The sequence below is a fragment of the Saimiri boliviensis genome, chromosome 2, assembly GCF_048565385.1.
Source record: "Saimiri boliviensis isolate mSaiBol1 chromosome 2, mSaiBol1.pri, whole genome shotgun sequence".
Taxonomy (NCBI): domain Eukaryota; kingdom Metazoa; phylum Chordata; class Mammalia; order Primates; family Cebidae; genus Saimiri; species Saimiri boliviensis.
The window spans coordinates 154,106,990-154,124,611 of NC_133450.1; the positions used below are offsets into that span (position 1 = coordinate 154,106,990).

The following is a 17,622-nucleotide window of genomic DNA, read 5'->3' on the forward strand; positions in this document are numbered from 1 at the left end:
GATGGAGTGGCACACCTAGGAGTGTCTGTTTAAGAAGGGGCAGCTGCATCGAAGTCACTGTGGAGGATCTTACATTTGGGCTTCCTGTAGCATAGAGAAAGGATGTGAGTTCTCAGAAGGAACTGGAAGAAGAAAGCTCTGGATAGCTGTTACTACTTTTTTCCATCTAAGAACTTTCAAGACATCCAGTCAACACCAGGGTATTAGCCAAGACACAAAATATGGAATAATACTATATCTAGCAATGCATCCCCTGCATCTATACCCCTTTCTTTTATTCTCTTCCTGCTATACAAGGTGCTTTTTTCTCAGCCTCAGAGGAAAAGAAATCAACTCCCTCAGAACATTCCTTTTCAGTAGTGTGTCTCTTCTGACACTGCAGTCACTTTAAAGGTAGACATTTGGGAAAGGTAGAGATCCAACCAGGGAGAAAGGAGCGGGAAGATAGAAGAGAGTCTAGCAGGAGACAGAGAGGCATTAAAAGAGATTTGGAAGTTGAAAAAAATCCACTAATATGATAGATCACGTTCAGTCCATGGTTGAGATCATCAGATCCATTTGCCCAAACATTCATCTTTCTATACAAGCAGCATCTAGGACCACCTTCCACCCCCAAATCCCTTTCTGACCACCGCCAATAACAACACACTTTCAAGGAAGAAACCTTTACATGGAGAATTCCTTCTGGGTTCTACTCACACCAGGAAAATAATCGGGAAGATTTTCTCAGTTGTAACTTCAGGCTCAGTATAAGTTAAAGTGAAATTGTTTTATTATTTTCTCCCTGCCAAGAAAATTGTCAAGCTAGGAATAATTATATTTCACAAGCACCTTTTAATATGCCATTTGCTGGGGGTTGAAGGAAATGTTTACATGTCATTCTATGTGTTTTCTTCTCCTTTTTTCTTTATCTCTGCAATCTGTTTGGACAGAAATCTGAGACATAACTCAATGTCCTACAAGAAATTAAGTCTCTATTGTGTATTATTCTCTAATATGGTATTTGTTATGAAAGAGTAATTATCACGTAAGCTCTTGGCCAGAAAAAATAAACTATATTGTAAATACACTTATCATAACACCAATTATTCAAGATGCTAGCAGAAACCTAGATAATCACTCCATAAATTCTGAGGAACACATCTCTGACTCAAGGCAATCGCACTAGTCCAGAGGTTGCCAATCATAATATATTTTGTCAGGTCGGACTTTTTGGAACAGCTTCATGCAATAGAAAAATTTTGTGTGCCAATTACCTCTTGGTATGCCGGGGAAAAAAATACACACACACACATGAATCAAGGGGTTTTGATACTTGTTAGAAATAATAAGTAAACCAAGTTTCTACCTGTCCTGATAATTCATTTTTATGATATACTGAATAATTTGAGGTGTTTTGCAAGCTATCGCATCTATTAGGGTTAGGGGTCTGTCTCACTTTGTAACCACTCATCCAGAACACTCTTACTTTCATTTACTTCAAGAAAGTTTAGTCAAGTTTTCTTGCCTAAACAGGATCCTAGAATATGATGCTGTTGTTGTCTGCCTTTCCCAGAAGGTTGCAAGCTCTTTGATTTTAATGAGCATGATCACGGGCTTCCTTATTCTCTGATACATATCTAAGTAAAAGGCTTCTTAACAGAAGAAATAATCACCTTATAAGGGAACTCTAAAGCTGTCTTTCTGTCCCTTGAGCTCTTGAAACACAACCAAACATTCAAAGTAGTTAACTATTCATAAACAAAACAAAGTGAGTCACAGTCTTTCTGTTTTTAATACAGAGTCTCTGAGACTACCCAAGGATTCCCTTGCCCTACTACCAAGTTCTTTACAGTTAACATCCTTTCCTACTCCCTTCTCCTAGCCCATTGTTTGGTCCTTGTTATGCACAAATATCTAACATACCTAGGTTCACACTCCTAGCAAGTAACCATGCATCCAGAATACTTTTACTTTCATTTACTTCAACAACAGGAAAGTGATACAGATCCCCAACCCTAGGCGCCTCCCCACTGATCTTTCCTTTTCTTCCTTCAAAAGAACAGTTTCCTTTTCTGTAGTTTTTTTTGTTTGTTTGTTTGTTTTTGTTTTTTGTTTTTGTTTTTTGAAATGGAGTCTTGCTCTGTCACCCACGCTGGAGTACAATGGCGTGATCTCGGCTCACTGCAGCCTCAGCCTCCCAGGTTCAAGTGATTCTCCTGCCTCAGCCTCCTGAGTAGCTACAGGCACGCAACACCATACCCAGCTAATTTTTGTATTTTTTGTAAAGACAGGGTTTCACCATGTTGGTCAGGCTGGTCTGGAACTTCTGACCTCAGGTGATCCACCCACCTCGGCCTCCCAAAGTACTGGGATTATACGCATGAGCCACTGCACCCAGTCTGTACATTTTTTCATGAGGACAAAACTTAAGCAAAATCTGGGGCTCTTGAACCACGTGGCTCCTTCAAAGGGTGGCAGCTCAGGCATCTTGGACATTGAATCCAATTATTGGTAGGAAGGTAAGAAAAAGGTCGAGAGAGGATTACAAAAGCACTCCAACCTGTCACAGCTTCTGTGTCTGCCTACCTTCCTTGATAAATATGGATGGAAAACCAACAAGAAATGCCCCTGAGGCTGGGTGCAGTGTCTCATGACTGTAATCCTAGCACTTTGGGAGGCTGAGGCAGGCGGATCATGAGGTCAAGGGATCAAGACCATCCTGGCCAACATGGTGAAACCCCATCTCTACTAAAAATACAAAAATTAGCTGGGCATGGTGGCAGGTGCCTGTAGTCCCAGCTACTTGGGAGGCTGAGGCAGGAGAATTGCTTAAACCCAGGAGGCAGAGGTTGCAGTGAGCTAAAATCGTGCCACTGCACTCCAGCCTGGTGCCTGGCAACGGAGCCAGACTCTGTCTCAAAAGAAAAAAAAGAAAGAAAGAAAGAAAGAAATGCCTCTGGTTTGACTGCACAACTCTCACAGCCACGATAGTTACCAAATAACTTTTCAAAGCTCTGAAGTTCAGAGTTCCTCTTGAAATGGCCACCTTTATAGGCACTGATGAAAAGATTACAGAGTGATGTCACCAGGGAGGGGAAATTGTTGCCTTCCAGCTTGGTAGCCTTTGACACCACCCCCAACCATCTATAAGGGGTGATTCAGCTCCAGCCTTTATGTCCCTCAGATTTTCCAGAAAGATGCCTCATTTTTAAGGTTTTAGCCCATCAGTTTTAGAAACTTGCTCTAAGAGTAGTTCTTCAGGGTTCATACAGAGACCCTTCCCCTTCTTCTCACCTGCAATAGTAGTGGCGGCCAAATTTGGCCCAATGATCTCGGACAATTTCCTCCACACTCTGCTTCCGGGCAGCAATAATGGAGAGCCAGACCAAGACAGCCCACAGGCCATCCTTCTCTCGGAGGTGGTCAGAGCCTAAGAGTGAAAGAAAGATTCTGCTGAGGATTCATTTCTGGGAGCAAAGCAAAAGCTAAATGAGCAAAGAAGACCAGTTAGCGACTGGGTGTTATATGGAAATGATTGGATCTATTTACCCATTATATTAAATATATGTCTCATAATACATTTGAGTTTCTGAAAAATATGCAACTGAAATTCAAAGAAAATAATAACAAAAAATAAAACATGGAAATTTCTGAAGGAATCAAAGAGCCAAGGTGCCATCTCATTAGCCCAATGAGATTGTTCATTTATTCAGTAAATATTTGGTGACCCCTACAGTACATCAAGCATTGTTCTACGTCTTGAGGTATAGCAGTGAACAAGATAGCTCTTTACTCATAAAGTTTGAATCCAAGTAGGTGGAGTTAGGTGAAGCCAGGCAAGGAAAAGCAGATAAGAGAACGAGATGCATCAAATAAGGACAAGTGCTTTGAAGAAAATAAAGAGGTGATGATGTCACAGAGCGTAACAGCACAAAGGTTGCTTGACCTAAGGCTGGATGGCGGTCCCCCACCCGACAGCTATGTCCACCTGGAACCTGTGAATGTAACCTTATTTGGGGAAATGGTCTTTGTAGATATAAGTAAGTTAGTGATCTTGAGGTGAGATTATTGTAATCTCATCCGGATTATCCAGGTGGTACCTAAATCCAATGATAAACGTTCTTATAAGAAGAGAAGACAGAAGAGGAGAAATACACATGGGTAAACTATATGCAGTTAGAGGCAGAGATTGCAGTTTTGCTGCCACAAGTCACAGAATACCTGGAGCCACCAGAATCTGAAAGAGGCAAGGGGGATCCTCCTCTAGAGCCTTCCAAGGAAGCAGCATGGTCCTGCCAACACCTTGGTTTTAGACTTCTGGCCTCCAGAACTATAAGAGAACACATTTCTACTGCTTCAAGCCACCCAGTCGGTGGCGATTTGTTATGGCAGCCATAGGAGATTAATGCAGGTAATTAGGGTCTGCCACCACTGAGGCAATGGCACCTGAGCTGACACCTCAGAAGGAGGCAGCCACGCCAAGACCTGGGGATGACGTATTCCAAGCTAGGGTACAGAAAAAAAGCAAAGTCCCTGAGGCAGGGATGAATGGAGAAGCCAAATCCCACAGCGATTCATATAGAAAGAGTTAGGGGCAGTTCTCATTGCATCATGCACACAGATGAAGACTGCAGTCTAAATGACCAGCTTCTCATGCAGTAAGAACCCAGAAGAATGTGTCACAGGCCCATTTAAGTTATCTGTCTGCTAGCAAATTATAAGCTCTCTCTGAAGTGAGTAAAGCCCTGAATGTAAAGAAATGTAGTGCGAGACATGTGGGATCATGGGAAAGGCTTTAGAATAGCACTTGAACCAAACTGCGACTTCACAGACGTCTGGAAAGTTACTACAAAGTCATCAGTTTCCCCGAGCCTCAGCTTCTCATTTGTAAAATGGGGACCCCATCACCCATTTTACGGCATTGTTGTATCAACTTAATTGGGTTAAGAGGATGGGCCTAGAATTAGATTTCTCGTGTTCTAATCCTGCCTCCGCCATTTGCCTTTGTTTGCTGTACTCATCTGTAACCTATGGACGATAACAGGCCATAACGCATGTGGTACTGTCAGCATTAAGCAACTAAATATGCCTAGGGGTTTAGAACAGTGACTGGGATATCACACATTTTTGCTGTTGATCTTATTGTTGGTAATTTTAATAAAGCTGTGCAAATTATCGTACAGTGCTCATTCCTCAATACACATTTTAGAAATTGTTCTTGGCTATTTGTGTAATTTTATCTTCTAACTCTAGCAATAGTAACGTCTTAAGAAACAGGACTGGGTCCACAAGGTGTACCTTCTTGCAGCAGGGCAATGAGAATGGACAACAGTACTGTTGGGTTTCGGAACTATAAAACATACATAGAAAACCAAAAAGGGAAACCCTACCAGGGAGAGGTGTTTAACCCCTGAAAAAAATAATACAGTGGGATTAAACAATACTTGACTTAAGGCAAACATATAATTTGACAACTTCTAACTAAAGCTGTAGCCCATTTACCATTCTTATGATATTTATAAATGTTAAATTTTTTTTCTCAATAAGGAAAATATTATTGAGAATGTTTGCTAAAATCAATAAGAAAAAGGGTGAGGTTTTTAATTCTCCCTACACACTGATCAAGGGTCTGCTAATGGCATGTTGAATGTCAGGTTGTGGTTGCTTATGGGCTAACAGGACCCTGGGCATTAATCATCACACCAAGAAGTGTCTCTAGTCTCATCTAGTGAATTCTTTACCCTGCTACAAAAATGGAAGAAGTTTGGAAGACTAAGTTAGCTCCATGGCCAACTGCCAAAAAACAAGTCTAGGAAACCCTGCCCAGTGGGATCATTTCAAAACCTTTTGTCCTTTTATAGCTGAAAAAAAAAATCACTTTTATTTACTGGCTAGAGAAAAATACCCCTTTGTTCTAAAACATGGGCTTTGCATACCTTCAAACTCCAGCTGGATTACATTACCTAGAGATAGAACCATTAGATGCTGCTAAATCTGTGAGATAAGATGTCATAATTTAGTGCTAGAGAAACATAAAGTTCTTTTAGTTGGATAAACAAAAAAAAAACCACCTCAACATTTGTAGCCAATTGCATAGTAAATTGTGAGTTGGCTTGGATATCCTTGCCTACAAGTTAAACATCTGCCAAGATTAATAAGGGGCTGATGATGAAGTAAAATTAACAATGCCCTTTATAGTTCTTTGAGTTTGGGACAAAGACATTAATGATGCTTCAGTTACACAGATGTTTCCACTGGATGATTATCGTCTGCTTTGGAGGGGGTTTGGGGGTTATAACTCTCCTTTTAAAAAGCCTTTCAGGCAAGTGAATGTTAATGCTGTATCAGTGATAGGCAGATTAAACAAGAAATGCCAGAAAGTACAAAGGTATCAAATGGTTTTCTGAAACCCCACTAGAAACAGACTAAAAATGGGAATAGAAATGTTCACGCTATATATATGGCAGGGCTAACAGGCTGGATATTAAAAGTTTTCATAAGTCAGTAAGAAAAAGAGAAACCTCAATGAACAACGGCATGAAAGGGTATAAGCGTGCAATTTTCAGAGGAAAATACTACAGTCAACATCGGAACAAATGCTCATCCTCATGTGGTCGAAGAAAAGTGTGTAAAATGGGATACCACTTGGGGCCTGTCAGGTTAGCAAAGGTTGGACAAGGGAAGAGTTAACTTGGCAATTATGATCAATAGTCTTTAAAAATATCATTCTGCTTTCGACCTAGCTGTTTTATTTCTTAACCTTAAGTTATAGGACATTTAATGAAGTACATAACAAAATAAAGGAAAATTGAAAAAATATTGTTTTGTTTTTCTGGATAGCATCTCGCTCTGTCACCCAGGCTGGAGTAGAAGGGTGTGATCACGGCTCACTGCAGCCTCAACCTCCCAGGCTCAAGTGATCCTCCCACTTCAGCCTCTCAGGTAGTTGGAGATCTAGGTGCATACCATCACTCCCAGCTAACTTATTTATTTACTTTTTGTAGAGATGGGGTCTCACTATGTTGCCCAGGCTTGATTGTTGAACAATAGGATCGTTGTAGAAAATTCATTCAAAAGCTTGTGTGTAGACAAAGTAAATCAAATAAGAATCTTTAGTAACACAGAAAATCATGTTAATTCAATCCTTTTCTTTTTTATTGTATTTTTATAATTTCAAGAGATTTAAGTCCAGTTTTGTTACATGGATATATTGCCTAGTGGCTTTTAGTGTACTCATCACTTAAACAGCAAACATGTATCCAATAGGTAATTGTTTATTCAATTTTAATAAATGGAAAATTTATTTAAAATAATAGTCAGTATATTTGTATTAAAAATATAGACATGTATATATGTGTGTACACAGGTAAACAGAAGAATATACACCAAATTGTTAACATGGTTATCTCCGATGTGGTAGAACTGTAGATGTTTTTCCTCTCTTTCCTTTTAAATATTTTCACAATAACAATATATTATTTCATAAGAAAAAAATAATTTTTTTAAGTTGTTGACTGGCCACGGTGGCTTACGCCTGTAATCCCAGCACTTTGTGAGGCCAAGGTGGGTGGATCACCTGCAGTCGGGAGTTCAAGACTAGCCAGGTCAACATGGTGAAACCCTTTCTGTACTAAAAAATATGAAAAAAAGAATTAGCTGGGCTTTGTGCCAGACACCTGTAATCCTTGTCACTTCGGAGGCTGAGGCAGGAGAATCATTTGAACCTGGGAGGCAGAGGTTGCAGTGAGCTGAGATCACATCAGTGCACTCCAGCCTGGGCAACAAGAGTAAAACTCCACCTCAAATAAATAAATTAATTAAATTAAATAAAGTTGTCAATGGTGCATAGAAATTCACATTTAAAGCATGCCTTTTCTAGAGTCATAGTTGGGTTCGTCTAGTATGGATTTTTTTTTTCCTGATTGTCTTCTTTCACTTAGTAATCTGCATTTATGGTTCCTTCACATCTTTTTATGGCTTGAGAATGCATGTCTTTTTAGCACTGAGTAACACCAGCACAATTTTTGAAGCTTGCTTCTTCTGGATTTCTGGCTGGTGACACAACCAGAGCTTGCCGCCTGGCTCAGGACACTGCAGGAAGAATGTACCCATATTTCCAAAGCTGTAAGTACCATTCACCTTGCCTTTCTTATCCAGCCCAGTGCAGCCCAGCCCACACAACCTTACTCTGAGCAGCCCTGAGAAGCAGCCATCTCGACTCACAAACCAGAAGAAGGGCAACTCAGCTCTTCTCTGCCATGACTCCAGCAAAAACTGGTCCAGAAAAGAAGGCCCCCTTTTTTTTCCAGAGAAATATCACTGTCCCCGCTCCACCCAAATTAAACTTTGAATTTTCTCAATCTTCAAAACCATGCTACTTGAGCTAGGCAGGACACTAATAAGTATATTGCCCTCACAAAAGAAAAGTGAAAAATAAAGAGAATACTCAATCATCTCAAAGGCATTTTATTGACATGGAAATACCAGTATGGACACATCAGCTCAAGAAAGCATCACACGCATTACTAACGGATCAAGCCATTACAGCTGAAACTCAGATAAAGAAATTCTAAATTTTTCAATTAGAAAAATATAAGTCAATTTGCACCTATTACCAACTCCAAGTTGTAACATAGGTTAGCAGTTTTCAACCCTGGACTGCACATTAGAATCACATAAGGAACTTCTAAAGAATACCAACGCTCAGGTCTCACCCTGGGGCCAATAAAATAAAAAGCTTTGAATGATGGGGCCCAGGCATTGGTATTTCTTTTTTTAAAAAAAAAAAAAAAAACTCCTTGGGTGATTTTCACAGGCAGCTAGGCTTGAGAGTCACTTGCTTCAGCAGAAAGGCACGGTATGCAGCCTCATGTTTGGCGCAGAATGTATGAGGTAGTGAATTAGGTCTCTTCTGCTTTTTGCTTGAATGTGGTCCTATGGGAACGTGGCCCTTGATCTCTCATTTAATGCATGGCCCTGGCCTTGCTCACATGGGGGTTTCTCACTGGAGTCAGCTTCAGTATTGAGGTTTCTCCTTGCCATTTTCATCTGGAAAACTGAGGACTTTGCCAGCTTTGGAGTGATCAACTCCTCCCGGTTTGCATGGGATTTTCTCACTTTTAGCACGGAAAGACCCATATCCCATGAAACTTCTTAGTCCTGGACAAACCAGGATTGTTGGTCATACAATAAGAAAGACCACTCACTCAAAGAGGTTCCTGATGATGTTTAGGAGATGTGCACATTCAGCACATACCTTAGCACACACATTTCCGGGAACCAGAAATGGCAGGTGGCATATATATATATATATATATATATATATATATATATATATGCATACTTCTGAAGTGCAATTACAGTGAGGATAAATTCCCATTCTTTCTAAGAAAGCAGCAAGGCACCAGGCACTACACTTGAGGATTTTATGCATCTATTATTTAATTTCCACAATTTGATAGGCACCTTGTACAAATAAGAGATTGAGCTTAGGTCATCTGTGTGAGGTCGCACAGCTACTAAATGGTAAAAAGTGGGCTCCAAGCAGGGCAATTTGGCTCCAAAGCCCATGGACTTAACTGCTGCTGGATGATCCCAGCAATGCTGTGATCCTCAGGAGCTGCAAGAAAGTAGGTAAAACATCCTGTATGGTGAGAGCTGGGGCAGGCTTTCTAAAGGACACGCTGCAAAATTTCCCTTTCTTTCTCCAGTTTACCTTTTTCATTCAAAGATGGTTTTTATTAATTTACAGTTAAATCCTGCTCATCCTCTTTTCAGCTACTCAGGACAAGGATTTGTCTTCGAAAAATAGTGGAATTAAGAGGTTAAAATGGGGTCCCCCTTTTGGGTAAATCTGAGATTTGAGAACATGCTACAGAATTGTGATGAAAATAGATCGACTGATCAATAGATTGGTAGATTGATTTTCATTTCTCAAACCACTTATGTTCAGGTCTTTAACATCAAGCAAAAAAGCAAGGCTCACTGAAAAAAGTCACCTTTCTATTCTTAAAAAATGTTCTTAAATGTACCAAATGTTCATCAATTAGAGAACAAAGCTCTCCTACAATGTAAGTCGATCAGAGCCAGGTGTGAGCTTGGAGGAGTCAGATAGCAGCAAAGGATACATCCTGTGCTGTGGGCAGTGTGACTCCCAATGAATAATTCTATGTCACAACACATTTAATAAGTAAAATAATAATAAATAGTATTTTACACAAGGCTGATATCCTGACCATAGCAACACCCTATATGCTCCCTGACAACAGGGCCTGTGTCTGAAATTACTCCTCACTCTACCCTGAGCTGGCTCATAGAAGGTGTGCAGTAAACATTCATTGAATGACTAAATGAATGTCTCTATAGTATGTAGTGCACATAATTCATCAGATTTGCTCCTCACTAAAGGTAGCCAGCTAGAAGCAACCTGAAGTGTCATGATGGAAGAAACCTACGGATCCTCCCCTCAAACTAAGTTGTCTTGAAGTGAGGAAATTGAGTCACAGAGAAGTTATTTGTCTAAGAGACAGGGAGTCAAGATGGAAGCTGGATCCCTTAACTTCTCATGCTGTGCTGTTTACATGATACCATCCCCGCAAGTCCCCCAGCATTCCATCTACCTTCATTCAAAAGAATAACCAGAAGGGGTTTGGGGAGGGTGGGAAATGACTCATCAGCATGACCTGAGACATCAGCAGCAGATACTGTGAAGCCAACAAGGTTGGGTTTGAATTGTGGCTCAGCCAGTGCGACCTTGGCCAGTGGCTTGACATTATTCCCTAAACCTCAATGACTTCATCAATAAAATGGGGTCATTAGGGTTCCTACCTCACTGCCTTGTGAAGAAGACTATAAAATAAAATATAGTAGGGCTAGGCATTGACTCTATCACTTAGGAGGCAATCAAGCCATCAATCCCAGAGCAGGGAGAACATTAACCATATCATGGCCAGCCAACTGACACACTTCCTTCACTGAGCATACCAGTATGCTCCTACCTTATACATCCCAACTTTTTTTTTTTTTTTGTCACCAAGGCAGATAGAAACAACAGGAATTTTTTTTTTTTTTTTTTTTTTTTTTTTTTTTTTTTAGACACAGTCTCACTGTGTCATCCAGGCTGGAGTGCAGTGGTGCAATCTCAGCTCACTGCAACTTCTGCCTTCCGGGTTCAAGTGATACAGCTGCCTCAGCCCTCTGAATAGCTAGATTTCAGGTGCCTGCCACCACACCCAGCTAATTTTTATATTTTAGTAGTGATAAGGTTTCACCATGTTGGCCAGGCTGGTCTTGAACTCCTGACTTCAGGTGATCCACCCGCCTCAGCCTCCCAAAGTGCTGGGATTACAGGTGTGAGCCACTGTGCCCAGCCTATTTTTTTGTTTGTTTGTTTTTTGTTTTTAAGAGACAGGGTCTTGCTTTGTTTCTCAGGCTGGCCTTGAACTCCTGGCCTCAGGCAATCCTTGTGCCTTAGCCTCCACATAGCTAGGATTACAGGCACAAACCACCATATCCAGTTTAAGAATTGCTTCTTGACAGGTCATACACTAAACCAAAAATCTCTCCACTGGCTTTAAAGCTGAAGACCTGTCACTTCTACAGTCATTGTACTCTGTTCTCAGTGGGGCCACCCAGCAACTAGTAGTCTCCTAGAGTGCAGATTGGCAAGCCTCAAATCACAACTTTAGGGATTGGATCTAAATCCCAAGGGACAGTTCTCCCTGTTAAAAGTCCCTTACTAGACCCTGGGAAAAGAAACCCTTAGTTTGTTTGGAAGTCTTCAGTCTCTGACCAAGGGTCATGATGTCCCAGGACTCCAAGTGAGTCCCAGGATACTCTGATCAGTACAGATGTGGTCTTAGAAGCCCCATTCCTTTGTTTCTGCTCCACACTTAGGTGTCACACAACACTCCCTCTTACCACTTTTCATCAGCGTGGAGGATTAATAGAAGGGTCAAGGGAACTGGGACCATTGAGAATCCAAGAAAAGGATCTTAGGTCATGGAGACATTCTTCCAAGACTAAGTGAGAGTTCTGTTTCCTGGCACAGGGGTTGATCATTCACAGAAGATCCAGAAGGGAGTTTCAATTTTCTGACTTCATAAGAAGGTTTAGGGGATGTCAATTATAGCACCTCTGTGCTCTGGCCTGGAACCCTCTTTTTATCACTTAGTAGCTGTGTGACCTCATACAGATGACCTAAGTTCAATCTCTTATTTGTAAAAAGGGGCTATCAAATTGTGGAAATTAAATAATAGATGCATAAAATTAAATAACAGGTGCATAAAATCCCCATGCGCAGTGCCTGGTGCCTTGCTGCTTTCTTCTTAGAATGGAATTTATTCTCATTGTAATTGCGCTTCAAAAGTATGTATATATATGCCACCTGCCATTTCCGGCTCAGCCTAGATTGAACTGCACATATGCACTCAGCCTGTTTCAAATAGCCCCACAGAGAAACTGCTCATCTAGCACTGATAATGCTGTCATCATGGCTCCTTACCCCACATCTGCAACCCAGCCAAATTTACACACACTGGCCACAAATCAGAAAAAGAAGTACTGTAGGATCTCAGTCATCTGAAATGCATGGATATATGGCCTCTTTCTCTCTCCTAGAGACCAGAGTCAGCAGATGGGAAAACAGACAAATGTAGAGGGAATTACCATCGAGATAGGGTGTGAACTAAAGTTTTCCTTTATTTTACCTTTCGAAGAATATAAAGCAGTAAAAGTAATAATTGCATAAATAAGATACAGTTAAACTTACTCAGTATATGTGCAACAGCACTACCGTGAACCCAATCTTCAGTTAGGATATACATCATTCATATGTAAAATATAAATGAATAAAGAGGCGTGGTCCTAAACGTGTTACAAACTCTGCAACTCTCAGGGGAAATAAAATGTTCATTCACAAAGTAACTAGAGAATAACATAAACCATAAGACAATAGAATACAAAATGACCGTGCTAAAGGCAGTAAGAATGTGGAACACACAGAAGATCACCAAAGCTGAAACCCAGACCACTGTTGAACATGGCTACTTCTGTTATTGTCAGCAACCACAGGCACAAGAAATGAACAAGTTAATATTATAAGTACTTTAAAATTAGTTTATTAACACTAGTTTCAGGAAGGGAGATCTTTCTAGAAGCAAGTTGTTGGCTATTAATTTGTGCTGGTAATTATGATGGTTGAGAACATTTAAAATTGTATTTTATATAATTCTGATTTTATTATCATTTATAACATCTCTCTCCATCCCTTTCTAAATGGTCTATATTTGTGTGATTTTGTTTTGTAAATCTTCCCAAATCGGGATACCCAAATACCTAGATCTTCAGAAATACATCCATTTAAGAAGGACAAAAAGATAGCTACTAGAATGGAAGGAAGGAAGGAAGGAAGAAATAACAAAATGAACATTCTTTGTTCCTTCCTTCTGCCGACCTACCTGCCATTTGTCTTTCCAGCCTTCCTTTCCTTCTCCCATTCATCCTTTCATCTTTCCATCCATCCTACACACATTTACTTAGGGCCTAGCATTTGTCAAGGAAATAGAGCTGGACATGGTAGACATGGGCCCTGTCCTAGGGCATTTATAATACTGGCATGGAATCCATGCATGGAAGCATCCAGCAAACCTCAAAAGACTGAAAAGATACTCAAGAGTCCTTGGGACACAGAATACACACATACTCAGGGCCTGTTCTTGTGTTAGAAATTGGGCATATATGGAAACAGCCAACTGCAAGAGTACCAGGCTGTACTCCAGAGTTCACAGTGGAAAAATTTGGTGCGACAATTATGGACAACTCATGTTAATGCCAGGAGATCTGGATTCAATTCCAAATTTCTAGAAAGAGAGAAATACATACAAGAGGTACATACTAAGTGCTCATTTTTTCAAAAACACTATTATGTTTGTGAAAGACTCAACAAAGTGCTTTCTTGGAAATAATAAACATTGTTTCATTGCTTGATTTTAGTTGGAAAATTTGTATGACTGTTGACATTAGTTTTTAAAGAATACATAGTAAAACATAAGAATGGCCAGCATGGTGGTTTATGCCTGCAATTTCAGCACTTTGGGAAGCCATGGTGGGTGGATCACTTGAGGTCAGGGGTTTTAGAGCAGCCTGGCCAAAATGGCAAAACTCTGTCTCTACTAAAAATACAAAAATTAGCCAGGGGGTGGTGGTGCACATCTGTGGTCCAGCTGCTTTGGAGGCTGAGGCATGAGAATCACTTGAACCCAGGAAGCAGAGGTTTCAGTGAGCTGAGGTTACACCACTGCACTCCATCCTGGGTGACAGAGCAAGACTCTATCTCCAAAATAATAATAATAATAATAATAATAATAATAATAATAATAATAGTAGTAGTAGTAGTAGTAGTAGTAGTACTGAAGATGGTAGCCAAGCTTGGAGATCTTCCAGGCATTCACAAAGAGAACGATTCTTCAGTGTTACCTGTGAGTACTAACACAACTCTGGGCTGTAACAATTTATATATTCCCAAACTGCTATGACTTCTTAGAAAACTAATGACAATGATGGAAACGAATGGAACATTTTCAACAAATGCCCCCTAAAACTTCAAAGCTTTTGTTTTTTCAGATCTTAGTGTTACCGTTTTAACACATCCTTTTTGTATATGGGAACAAGCCCAGATTCCTTCAAGTTTGGAACTTAGGGGAGTAGCCAGAAAGCCATTTAGATGAACAATCTTCTTTTATTTAAGTCTAAGGATTGACAAAACATTCTTCTTTTTTTCTGGAAAACAGTTTTCTGAGATCCTTCCGAGGAAGTGGGTGAATACCTGGTCCCATAACAAAAGACAGCTTCTTAAACGACCTTGGTTCTTTGACAGAGCAAGAAATGCAGCTTTCCTATTTTCTAGGACCTGGAGCTTTCCAAGGAAGACAAGTCCCAGCACTGACCTATCACCAGCTCAGGAACTTAGTAAGTTCTGGGAGCTCAAGATCCTGGCAAGGGAAATTGTCACTCACGATGTATCTTTCTTCTTTTGGATCTATCACTGGGCAAAGGCTTGGCATTCTTCAGCCTGAGGCAGATCCATATTTTGAAACTTTCTTGGCATGAAACTATGCATTCCTTGTTGGTACACAGCTCCATGGCCCAGGGTTGCTAGAAAAGGCCTTCAGCTGAGAAAGCTTGGATCAATTTTAGAAGTTTCTCCCCTGTACTGAGGCTAGAATCTTCCATCTCTTCTCCTATAATTAGCTAATTCTGAAAACCATATCCTAAGATAATTAGAGAGCTCCTATGATCTGCTGACTTCTACAGGTTGTGAACTACTGGTTTTCTCTGAAGCAATGTTTTTTATTCCTGGCTGCATATGGGAATGATTTGGGGATCTGCATTTAAAATGCAGGTTCTCAGGCTCCATATTGCTCGAGATTCAAAGTGGGGTGGGGTGGAAAGTCTGAATTTTTAACGAGCTTCCCTTGTGATCCTGCCACAGCCAGCTCAGTGCAGTGAGGAAACTCAGTGCAAGAGCAGGAAAAAGCCACGTTTCCCTTCCAGGACTGAGTGGCCCACCTTCTTCAGACTTTCTCTGGGTCATTTACCGCCGAGTGCTTGAGAGCTGGAATTAGTCACTGTTTTCATTGGAAAGACTGATTAGTGGAAAGTGGCATACACTTTAGAGCAAGGGATTTGTCTTTTAGTTCCATTGTAATTTTCCTTTTTTTTTTTTTTTTTTTTTTTGAGCCAGAGTCTTATTCTGTAACCCAGGCTGGAGTACAGTGGTGTGATCTCTGCTCACTGCAACTCCGCCTTTCCGGTTCAAGCGATTCTCCTGCCTCAGCCTCCTGAGTAGCTGGGATTACAGGCACACACCACCATGCTCAGCTGATTTTTGCATTTTTAGTAGAGATGGGGTTTCATCACATTGGCCGGGCTGGTCTCTAACTCCTGACCTCAATGATCTGCCCACCTCGGCCTCCCAAGGTGTTGGGATTACAGGCATGAGCCACTGCACTTGGCCTGTTCCATTGTGATTTAATTCAAGTGGAGAACTTTTCTGAGCTCCATGGGCACTTAATGAGTCACTTAACTATGTCCTGGGCTCAGGGGCTTTATCTTATCTGTCAAACCAACCTAGTCACTTTAACCTGCAGAATAGCGGAGAAGGCAGTATTTTAAAGTCTTATACACTGAAAATGCTCTTCTAAAGGAAAATTACAGATAACTATAAAGTGAGAGACTTTAAAAATTCCCTTCCAGTCCCGCCTGCATGCTGCAATCAGCAGAGCTGTCTCAAAACGAAACTTGCTGCAGTGTCTGTAAGCTGACCTCCCACCATGCAGAATGTGGCATCCTATTTCCGGCTGACTCAAGTCTCATATCGAAGACGCACTGGCAAAGGGCTTCAAGAATTGGCCCCTCACCTGTATTCCCAATACTGCTTTTTGAAACTTCCTCTTCTACCCTACCCTATGCATCAAAGGTCAGCAAACCACAGCCCATGGGCCAAATCTGGACTTAATATTTTTGTAATTAACGTTTTACCCAAACACAGCCTTACTCATTTGCTTACGTATTGCCTATAATTACTTTTGCGCTACAATGGCAGATCGGAGTAATTGTGACAGAGACCTTTGTGCCTCTTGACCCCCAAAACCTAAAATATTTACTATCTGGCCTTTTATGGAAAAAGGTTGCTTACCTCGGCTGCAGAACTAGTCTCTTTTCAACTTTTTTGACTATAACCTACAATAAATACATTTTTCCATGTGACCTGCTATATGCATGTATGCATATTTATGTGCACACATGAACATTTCAAAAAGTATCTTTACTACATGAAATGCACTCTGATAGTTTCTGTTCTATTTTTAAAGCTGTTCATATTACATTACTCTCATGACCCCAAATGAGTGTTTATCCATATTTGGAAAAACACTGCTTTAGAAAAGCAATATTATTGGCTACTTAGAACATGTTCCCCCATTCCCTGCTCTCCCACCTCCATTCCTTTCTTGATATCACTCCCTCCACCTGGCAAAACCTTGCTCTTTCCTCCCTGTGTATACCTCCCCTGTCCCAACCCTTCTCTAAGCACTTATTTAATTTCCATCTCTTTCATAAAGTGCTTTAAACCTCCAGCCCAAAAGCACTTTCTCCTTTTATCATCTCCCATAGCATATTTTCTTATTCTTTTTTTTTTTTTTTTTTTTTTTTCCTGAGACGGAGTTTCACTCCTGTTACCCAGGCTGGAGTGCAATGGTGCAATCTCGGCTCACCGCAACCTCCGCCTCCTGGGTTCAAGCAATTCTCCTGCCTCAGCCTCCTGAGTAGCTGGGATTACAGGCGTGCGCCACCATGCCCAGATAGTTTTTTTGTATTTTTAGTAGAGACGGGGTTTCACCATGTTGACCAGGATGGTCTCGATCTCGTGACCTCGTGATCCACCCGTCTCAGCCTCCCAAAGTGCTGGGATTATAGGCGTGAGCCACCGCGCCCGGCCCTATAGCACATTTTCTATTCCTCAACTGTGTGCTTCAAAGTTTCTGCTTCGTAGAACAGCCACCTATGCATCTCTTTTTCATTTGTTCTTCCTTTTTTTTAAGACAGGGTCTTACTGTGTCACCCACACTGGAGTGCCGTGGT

The 17,622-nt window shown here is 40.9% G+C and overlaps 1 protein-coding gene across 1 annotated transcript in view; it reads right to left on the minus strand.

Annotated features, from left to right (window-relative positions):
• Positions 1–17,622, minus strand: part of PGM5 (phosphoglucomutase 5) — a 181,150-nt gene that overhangs the window by 51,192 nt on the left and 112,336 nt on the right. Inside the window, exon 8 of the mRNA XM_003935640.4 lies at positions 3,277–3,412. Coding sequence (XP_003935689.1) covers positions 3,277–3,412 — 136 coding nt within the window. The remainder of the gene's footprint in view (positions 1–3,276; positions 3,413–17,622) is intronic.